The sequence below is a fragment of the Rattus norvegicus genome, chromosome 2, assembly GCF_036323735.1.
Source record: "Rattus norvegicus strain BN/NHsdMcwi chromosome 2, GRCr8, whole genome shotgun sequence".
NCBI lineage: Eukaryota > Metazoa > Chordata > Mammalia > Rodentia > Muridae > Rattus > Rattus norvegicus.
Window position 1 is genome coordinate 104540743 of NC_086020.1, and position 10539 is coordinate 104551281.

Sequence of the window (10539 nt, forward strand, 5' to 3'; positions counted from 1 at the left end):
ACTAAGTACCTTTAATCTCACTTTTCTCCACTGATCAGATCTGTCACAATCACTAGAGAATAGATTTAAAATTCATATACCAATGTGAAGGTTTGTATTTTTGAAACTAATCATACAAATTATAAAAAATTACTGACTGATTTTCCCCTCGAGGGTGAGGTAGAGAAGTACTTAAACAACTGAGGTATGTCAATAAGTCTTTATTTGTTATACACAGTGCTTCCACAGCTACCATCAGAGAGCACACTGCAATTTTCAAGTAGATAACTGAGAAAGAGCAGGTCTGCATGCCGCCTTCATGGTGCATAGAAAACTGGTGAACTAACACTAGCTGGTAGGCTTATGAATCACTCCGCAGTGTTAATAAAGGCCACTTTAGTCTAGAAGGCTACTTCTCTGACAGGCTTTGAACAATTCTACATTGCAGGTCTAGTGAAGGATACAACAAGCAAATATTGGAGAATCTCATACCTTGTTTTGAAGATGGAGAGTCAAGTTCTGCACCATTTGAAAGAGCCTAATTTAGTAGCTCAATGTTGGCTTTTCTTTATCACACATTGGCAATTTAAGAATTTAGAGTTTTTGAAAAAGTCTAGGGTTAAACACAACACTTGTCCACATAATAGAATTATTACTTAATAACATTTGCCCAGTTCTCACCTGTTGTCCTGCCCAAACCCCTCATCTGCTGAGGTTTAGTGAAAGCCTCTAACAATTGTAACAGACTTCACATACTATGTATCGAAACGTGCCTAAGACATGGATGTGTCCACAAGAAAATGGCAGTGCTTCTACTGTAGGTAAGTGTCAAGTTTTCTCTTGATGTTATCAAAAGAATCTGCTCCCATATAATCAGCCTGGCCCTGTTCCCACCGTTCCTTCCTTTCTTCTGAGGACAAAGAAGGCTGTGATGCAGGTGGGGCCTCCCCAAAGGACAGGTCTGACAAGGCTCCTGTGACATGTTCCTAGAAGAGAAAGTCATCAGAGGCACCTTAAGGTCTGAAGTTCTGATGAACTTAATGCAATAAACAGAATGTGAGAAAAGCCAAAATGAATCATCATGCAAAAACTGAAAAGCATCACATGAAACAAACAAAAGACAAGAATACAAGGGAAATATGATTTTTTTCCTCTAAAAAAATGAAGACTTCTTGACTCAGTGAAAACATTGGGAGAACAAGGTAATTAGGGTTAATGTTTAAGTTCTGCATACCTTTCTACAGAAGCCACAAGAGAAAGCCAGTGTATGGACCAAGTCTGAGAGCTGCAAACAGTTCAGTAGAAAGTGTAAGATGGGCGGACAAGGGAACACAAATTTCATGATAAGTTCTTGATCCATGTGGGCTTGGAAAGGTTGAGAACTTAAACAAAATGACTCCTGAGATGCTCTGCTTCATAGAGAACTTACCCAGAGAGACAGTGCTCACTTGAGTCACTGTTATGTGAAAGAAAGCTAAGTGGATTGAGGCTGTACCAAATTTTCCTGTCTAAGCTTTCATTTGGTAGCATCTATTGCAGCTTCTGATAATCTGCTTGGTTTCAGACAACTGTTTCCCACCTTCACCTTTTCTTGTACATGCAGCAAATCTAGTCTACCTTAAACTTGATTCTCATTGCATTTGCTAGGCAATCAACTAAACGTACCACAAACGACAACCTGTGCTGTCTCTGAGCTAAGTTGGTGTTGGAAATATTACTAGAAGTAGAAAAATGGATTAAAAATAAATAAATAAATATTAAAATTCCAAGTATATTGAAATTTCCAAGAGTTTAAGTAAAGGATTTTTCACTGATTTATAAAACGAGACGAACATTTAAACGTACTGAAACTCCAGGAAGTTTAAGTACAGGGTTTTACCATCATGTGAACAACTATTAATCCATGTGCTGAAGCTCCAAGGAGTTTAGGTACAGAACAAGGTTGGAGTTCAGGCAAAGCAAAGAAGTATGCATATCAGATCAGCTCTGCCTTTGCCTTCTACTTGCAACACAGGTATTAAAGACAGGGTCATCATAGTATATAGTAACTAGAGTTACTCTAATGAATGTTCCTAAGAGAGGCACGTGAGGTCAAGCTTGGAATGGAGCTAACAAAATAGATGAGTAACTAATTATAAAATTCTCCCTTCAGCCATAAAATGCTTAATTACAGGCTCTAGAAATCCAATTTTTGTAGAGTATAGTCTTTCAGATACAGGTTTCAGTCCTAGTTGTTATTGCAACCTTTTACATGAGTAAAATTCCATGACTTCGAAGCCTTATAGTTTCTCTATAAAGAGGGGATAACAACTACCTGTTGAGTGGACTAGTTGTTCTAGGCAGTTAAGGTCGTACTATGTTGGCAGGCACTGCTGTGAACAGGTACACGATACACAGTCCTGATTAAGAAGAATATGCTATTTATCCCTTTCTTAGGCCTATATTGAGTACTACCCTCATCATCTACTCATTAGTTGTTTTTGTTGTGTAGATCTTAATATGTAAAATTACATTCTTCTTCACCTTCCAAGTCAGCATGAAGAATAAACCTCAGAAAAGTACCTTTAAAATCAGAAAACATGCTAATGAAGGTTGTTATTATAAAATTTATAGTGTCATCTCCCTCCCACAAAGGGATCATTACAAGATCTTCAGAGAATAAAACAGGAAATCAGAATATTCCTACAGTATTTATTGTGTATTATGTATTCCTATTGTGATTTTTTTTTTACAGAAAGTTCATTTTCCTAAGCATCTGGAAAATATATATTTAAAGGTTGGAGGTTTCTAAACCTTAAATGTGGCATTCTCTCTGACCTTCCCAGCCAGTGCTAGAGATGGGAGGCAGGGCTTGCCCATACTAGGTAAGCATTTCCCTACAAGGCTAAATGCCTGGACTACACATTCTCTTTATGTAGATTTACAATATTAAGAATCATCTAAGCATCATTTTTATGACTTATCAGCCAAGAATTCTACAGCTTCAGTGTATGCATTTATGGAATTCCAAAAACATGTTCAGGTTTAATGAAATTTGCCACACAATCTACTTTTGTTTCTGTGGTATTATCACTCCCCAGCTCTAAGGTGGTTGTGGTTTTTCCCCATACAGTCCTATCTCTATTTAAAATACTACTAAGAACTACTGAATTCTATCAATATAACAAATTTAAAAGGTACAGCACTAAATTTCCTGAAATAAGTAAATGTACCATAAATGACATAAACAAACAGAACTTACCATCATTAGATAGGAACCGGCATCTTTGACAAGGCCATGGTGTTGGAGCAGGGGTAAGACATTGGTGGTGAAGGTGTCCCACCACAGGTTCAGAAACTCTGGGTGACTCACAATTGGGTCCTGGGATTCACATTTGACACTTTTTGTTTGGGGATTGTACGTGTAATTCCATGGCTTGGTTCGTCCCAGGAAGTGCACAACTTTGGCATTTTTACCAAACCTGCCAAGAGAACAGGCAGAAAGGGTGAGCAGATTCTGAGCACCTTTTCCCGTCAAGCTTCAGTCATGCATCTTCTATCCTGTGGTAGCCGTTGGGAAGAGAACTACACGAAAAATAGGAGACACTTAGAAAATGTTCATGTTCTACCTCCCAGGAGCTAATTAATCCCTTAGGCACCCATTCTAAAGAGACGTATTTGTGCAGTGGCAGACATTACAATGTCACAGCTGCTACATTGCTTCTAGTCAAACTAGAAGCAGTCCACACCCTTGTTAGATGAGGTTATTTAACAGTAAATGTGCACTCCTTCCTTTTGGCACAGAGAGGGTGTACTTCCTACTTCAAAGGAAATGTGCTCGTATGACTTGATTGCCTTGTCCCCTTGCTTGCTTATGTTTGCTCTTCCTGAGAAGTTATAGCTCTGCCAGCAGAGCCATGCTATGCTGCCTGAGGCCTGCCAGTTACATAGGATATCTGCCTGAGATCTGTGGCTCCAGTTCCAGCTAGGAATGGATTAAAATTGTCTCTTCTGGCCTGCTAGTTTATTAAGTGAGACATGCTTGCTTACTAGGAATGAAATGTTTTGATTTGTATATACACTGCATGATTAGATCAATGTACTCATACACGTCCTGAAGACTCTATCAGTGCCTTTGGGTGAGAACTTTGAAAATCCTGCTAGCGTTTTGAAATATATAGTATATTATTATCTACAATCACCCTTCTATGTTGTAATATTTCTTCAGTGGTTAAGTAGTTAAAAACCCTATGTGTCAAGGACCTTCCCCTAATGAATAAAGAATTCAGAGGATCAATCACTGGTGAGGAGTAGGCAGGACTTCCAGGTTGTAGGCGGGGGGAAGTGAGGGGGAGAAGAAAAGGGACTTGTGGCTTTTTGGATTGAGAGAGAAATTGGGGTACAAGATGTAACAAACTAGAGCCCACCCCCACCCCCACCCCTGGTTATTTGGAGGGTCCTAATGGATTTAATTTTGTATGGCTTACTAATTAGGATGCTACTAGTTGCACCCAGTGATTGAGTTACTCGTTGATTCTAAACTAAGTTTGTGTGGTGTTTTCCTTCACTTGGTGACTCAACTGAGTTCCAGAGAAAGGGAAGATGGCAAGGGACTCCAGCCAGCCACAGAATTTGATGAGTGGGGCTGGCGTGGTAGCAACCTGCCACGGGAACTTAGTGAGTGGGGTGGAGAGACTTTAAAGCAAAGGTCAGAGAGTCTGCAGAGATGAGAACACCCCACCGGTGCCCAGTGTAGTGTGGAATGGTGCATACTTTTTTTAAAAAGAATTATTATTATTTAATGTAACAACCCTGCAGTTTGTGATGGGAGAGGGGGTCAGGATAAAAGCATGTGCTGCTTCTGGAGAGGACTTGAGTTCAGTTCCCAGCACCCACACTGGGCAGCCCACAACACACACGGTTCAGTGGGGTCTAGTGATCTCTTCTGGCTTCTGAAGACACTGCACTCATTTATTACACCCCCACCCCATGTATACATAGACATGAAAAATTAAAACACACTTTAGCTTGTATATGATATATGTGTGAAGTGATATGGGTGGTGTGCCCATGTGTGCTTGTATGTGCAGAGACCAAAGAACATTCAGCATCTTTCTTAATTGTTTTCTATCTCCCAGCACTGGGTTACAGATACCCAAACCTGGCTTTTTATGTGAATACTGGAGATCCAAACTCAGGACCTCATTGCTTACGCAGCAGGCTTTATCAGCTGAGCCACCTCTCCAGCCTTACACTGCACTTCTGCACTTTTTTATGACTTTTTTTTTAATACACACCCATATCAAATTTCACAACAAATAATACTTTTCAATTCATAAGTGCTAGGCCTGGTCCTTTATTAGCTTGAAGGAAATCTATGAATTTAAAAACAAAAATAGGGACTGGAGAGATGGCTCAATGGTTAAGAGCACTTATTGCTCTTAAGGGTCTGGCTTCAATTTCCAGCAACCACACGGTTGCTACAGTAGTTACAGTTCCAAGAGATCTGATGTCCTCTTCTGACCTCATTTGACATCTAGTATTCAGGTGATACCAATACATACGTGTAGTCAAAACACAAAATAAAATGAATAAATCTAATTAAAAAAAAAGAACAATCAAGATGTCATGTGGGATAAGCACAAAAAAGATGGTGATGAATTTTAGCAACTAGCTGGGCCTATTCGTACAGGCATGTAGTCCTGGCTCCTTGAGAGACCAAGGCAGAGGGATTTACAATTTAAGGTTTACTTACGCTATACAGTGAGTTCAAGTCCAGGCTGAATTACTTCATGAGAATCTGTCTCAAAGTTAAAATAAGGTACAAGAAACCCCACAAAGGAAAACGGAACCCCGAGTGCTTGGGAATTCAGAGGGAAAGATGACTCTACAAGTCAATGCGGAGGGCAGAAGTTTGAGACAGTAGGTTGTAATTTCAAGCTTATATAGATAACATCTGAGTACCTGTACCAAACACCAACAGTTAGATGGCAGGTGTCAGGTGAGTACCTGCCATAGCCAGAAATTGGGGCATAAAGCCTGTGTACTGGGTTCCAGGGTTAGATTAGTGGATTTATCCAATATGTATTCAACATATTTGTATGAGATGTAAAAACAAAATAGCATTGACCATTTGGGTAACATTTCCTGCCTCCCAATTTTATTTTGTAATGTTTGGGATAGGTCCAGACGTGGTTGGGAATAATAATTGTATAGGCTTCAATTAATACACTAGCTGAAGCCAAAGGCGGTGTTGTTCAAGGACATACAGCTGTTAAGTGGCAGAGATGTACAGGTTTGCCTGAGGTCAGAGCTTAACTAGTGGGTGATCTTGGAAGAAAAGTAAAGCCGAGAAAGAAAGTTCCTCTTCAAGGTTTGTTTAGTCTACACCTCATGTTTCTTTTGAAAATGGGTGCATGATATTCCAAGCTCTATATTTTATACCTAGAGTCTTTGTCTTCCCTGCCCCATCTTTCCATCCATCCATCTTCCCCACTCTCTGTACTTAAGCTGATAGAAATCCTAATGCCCTACATAGGCACCTACTATATCTCAGGCACTGTGTTAGCTATGAATCCACAAGAAGCCTTTGTTCATGAAGGAAGAAGGGTCACATAGAAATAATCAGTGAAATGAAACAAGTCAGGGCCATGATGATGTTATGGGTTATGGGAATTCCAAGGTGGGTTGTTTTCAAAACAGGCTTCATGTAAGTAAGGATGGGGCAATGCCTGGGAAAGATGGACAGGATTCAAGTAAGCATTGTCACATGTTCCAGTGATGGTGAGGGATTCTGTCTCAGATCTGAGTGTATGTTTGTGTGTTGCAGAGGTAGTGACAGGCACAGACTCACCCTAGTAGTGCACACAAGGAAGCACAGGTCTTATACATTCACCTGTCCTGATGCAACTTCCCTGCTTGAAGCCACAGCACGCACTTACTTTTCTCCTATATTAGCCAACCTCAACCTACATACTGATACACTGATCTTTACATTTTTATTAGTCTGTATCCTGTATACACAACACACCGTCATAGCATGATGGCAATGAAAATGAAAATACACAGAAACATTTGGGAGTAGCTTCTTTCCTACCTGTCCTGACAGTGCACAGATGTAAGCTATCTGTCACTAATGAGTCAGCTGACACATTATCAAGTACATACCGTAAGCTATGTTTAGCATCTGCATTCCGCATTCAGTACCTTGTTTAGTCTCTAAAACTACTGTGTGTGTGTGTGTGTGTGTGTGTGTGTGTGTGTGTGTGTGTGTGTGTGTGTGTATGTAGGGGACCAAGGCTCAACGTTAAAGAATTTGTCAAAGGATAAATCACATGGCTAGTGAATGAACAAGCTGTGATTTAACCCAGGCCAGGATGAGCTATTCTGTAAAGGCATGCTTGGGATTATCAGGCACTGTTTGATGAGTGGCATCTATTAATCTCCAGCTATGGAGAGCCAATCTAAGCAAAAAAGGGAATTGATCGAGTGTAGTCAAGGATTCTACAATAGTAGTAACCAATAGGAAAATTCCATAGTACCAAGAGTCTAAACACTGTTCTTCCAAGGATAAAGTTTATACAAAGTTTGGGGAGAGAAAGGAAAATAAGAACAGGAAGTAGATGGTGTACCTGAGGTCTACATATGGAACAATGCATAGACTGTGTATGGCATGGATCATCCAACGCTCTCCTGTACCTAGGACTTCAGTCTGCAAACTGGGACTTCAAGCTGCATGTAGGTAAAGGACTAAATTATCCAACCCATCTGCACAGACTGTCTGGCCCTCTGTTGTGAGCAGGAATGTGCATCTCATCTTCAGGTCCTCCCCATAACCTCCCTGGATTTATGCTGGGGCTCATGGTCTTCCTCTTGAATGACAACAGCAATGGCCTTTGCAGATAGCCACAGGCCTACTTTCATTGTGGCCCAAGCCTAGGGATATACATTCATGGATGCCTATTTCTAATACTCATTAGCTAGATCACTATTACCTTTTGTAATAAAGAAAGGATCCTCTTCCTTTGAAATATATTTACTTAATAGAGAGAGAGAGAAAAAATAACTAAATCCAGTGGGTAGTTGTTTTATAGACAAAGCAGTTCTGAATTACTTAAGCTTGTTTAAGGTAGATGCTGTTTGTCACATTGTGCCTTCCCCCAACCATAAATTTGCTACTCTTATGTATCGTAATATAAATATTTGATATATGACCACTGTGAAAAGGTTGTTCAACTCCTCAAGGAGTTGACCCACAGGTCTGAGATGTGGGTGGAATTGCTCTTTTTGACCTAAGGTAAAGAATTTCTTACATGAAGATGATCAGGATTATGGAAAATAGTCATGACTCAATGCCCAGATTTCTGCATCAATACAAAACATGGGATTTGTGTAGCTTTCATAAAATGCTAATTGGGGGAGGCCATTTAAGGGAAGACTAGAAATAGCTCCTGAAGGCTGAGGAAAAGCACAGAAGAAAGAAGAAGGATGCAAGGCTGGCTGAGCAGAAATCAGGCAGCGACTGCTGCTGGTGTCAGCTGAGGATCTGACCACTCGTTTCTGTACAGTAGGGACTGAGGACTCTTTATACTTTAGTAGGTAAACTGCCACATATACAATAGTTTTAGAAATGGGTAGTGGTAGAAAGCAAGAGAAAGAAAACATGTTAGAACTGGCGCCTCCATTGGTCACTAAACAAAGGTGGTAGAGCTGGGCCAGCCCAAGGGCTCCTAGGCAACAGAGGCAAAGGGAGTGAGAAGGCAGTGCTAAGTGGGAAACAGACTGCACTCAGGAATAGCAATGAAGACAAACTTGCCAGTTTCGTGGAAAGCAGTCACAGCAGAGAACAATCTTCAAAATCATGTAGGGCTATCGTGGTATGAGGAGTACTATTTGGGTCCCAGACTGGTCACAAAAGTTAAGATGTGCCTTCATTTATATCCCAGTATACTAGCTGCATAGCAGAACAGCCAAGGAGGCTACAGGACTTATCGATAGTCTTCTATCCAAAAACTATGAGCAAAAAGGTCTCAAACGCTAGGCTAGTTTTTGTGTCAAAAGTTTCAATTCATCTGGATTCAAGTTTCAGACAACTTTTTACATCTATATTATGGACATGAGGGAATGACTTAAAAATTATTTTCCAGCCATACCATGCAGTAGGGAAATATGCCTAGAGAGAAACTGCCCTCTACTGCGTGACATGGGTAGTCTGTAGACACACAGAGGCTTGTATGGTATCATTGCAATGCAGGGAAATTCAGACCATAGGCAGGCCTAGACACCTAGAAGTCCTGCTTGCTGCTATGCCATTCAGTGGAGGCAGATGAGGTCACCCAGAAGCCAGCTGGCCATGTAGCTAGCCTGGAATAGAAGCTACTACAATGTGCAAAGTATGTGGTGGACAGAAGAGAAAGAAAAGCAGAACAGTTTAAGAATTATGAAGAGAGGTGGAACTGGAGATTAGAGAGTAGGGAGGGAGGAGTTAGCCAGCCCTGCCACCTGAGGCCATGGTGAAGTTCCAGTCTATGTTGACACTGACCATGCTTGGGTCTGTGGCCATGTAGCAGGAGGGGTTGGTGTTGATGTCTGTGGCTCATATTATCACTAGAGACCATGGGGATATCCCTCATCTGGACAGCCTCCTGGGACCATGCAGATATCCAAAGGCTATGCAGAACTGATACCACCATTCCCTGGCTATAGCACTCTGAAGAGCTAGCCCCACCTCCTCTCAACAGCAGTAGCATTCAGGGGAATAGGCTGAGGTTGTGAGTGTGGGCAATCTGACCTGGCCACTCTCTGCTGTCAGGTAGAGTGGGCACAGGGGTGATGCTTACCCCTCACACCTGTGGTAGTTGGGTGAGCTGGCCCTGAATGTGTGAGAGTAGGAGATCTGGTCCAGTCCCCTCACTGGCTGTAGCACTTGGGAGAGTGGCCCAGTGCATGGGCTGGGCAGCACAGTGGAGCTGGCTTTGAGGTGTGGGTACAAGCAAGCTGGCCCTAGGGCAAGAAAGTAGGAGAGCCAATCCTGCCTCCTGCTGCAGCACTGGATGGCCTAGCTGGAACTCACTAGAGAGTTTGCCTTGGTGCCCTGGTGGTGTGGATGCAGGAAAGCTGGCAGGCTAACCAGCTCAGGCCCAGAAACAGTGCTTTGAGTTGGCCCACCCCAAAATCTACATTATCTGTGAACTGTTTGAGTTCGTAAAAGGACCAGTTCTGCTGACCCAAAGCTGCCAGAACTCTATGAGACAGAGCGATAAAAGGATAACTGGGAGGAGTCCCAGTGAAGATCCAACATTAATGGTGACACAGAAGCCAGAGACATTGAACCAGACTAAGCCAGTGACTTGTTGCAATGAACATTTGCAAGTGAAAATGTATAGACAGAGGGATATGCTCTGTGTGTGTGTGTGTGTGTGTGTGTGTGTGTATGTGTGTGTGTATGTGTGTGTGTATGATCTGTATATGCTTGGCCCAGGGAGTGGTAGAATTAACAGATGCCATCTTGTTAGAGTAGATGTGTCACGATGGGGATGGGCTTAAGTACTATCAACTTAGCTTCCTGGAAGTGAGTCTTCT

The 10539-nt window shown here is 41.7% G+C and overlaps 1 protein-coding gene across 6 annotated transcripts in view; it reads right to left on the bottom strand.

Annotated features, from left to right (window-relative positions):
* Positions 1 to 184: 184 nt before the first annotated feature.
* Positions 185 to 10539, bottom strand: part of Gyg1 (glycogenin 1) — a 42112-nt gene continuing 31757 nt past the window's right edge. For 3 of the 6 annotated variants that reach the window (XM_017591132.3, XM_063282626.1, XM_063282625.1), the window contains 3 exons: positions 3221 to 3440; positions 1214 to 1264; positions 185 to 965 (listed from right to left, as the gene is read on the bottom strand). In XM_017591132.3, coding sequence (XP_017446621.1) covers positions 792 to 965; positions 1214 to 1264; positions 3221 to 3440 — 445 coding nt within the window. In that variant the 3' untranslated portion in view covers positions 185 to 791. 6 annotated transcript variants of the gene reach the window in all.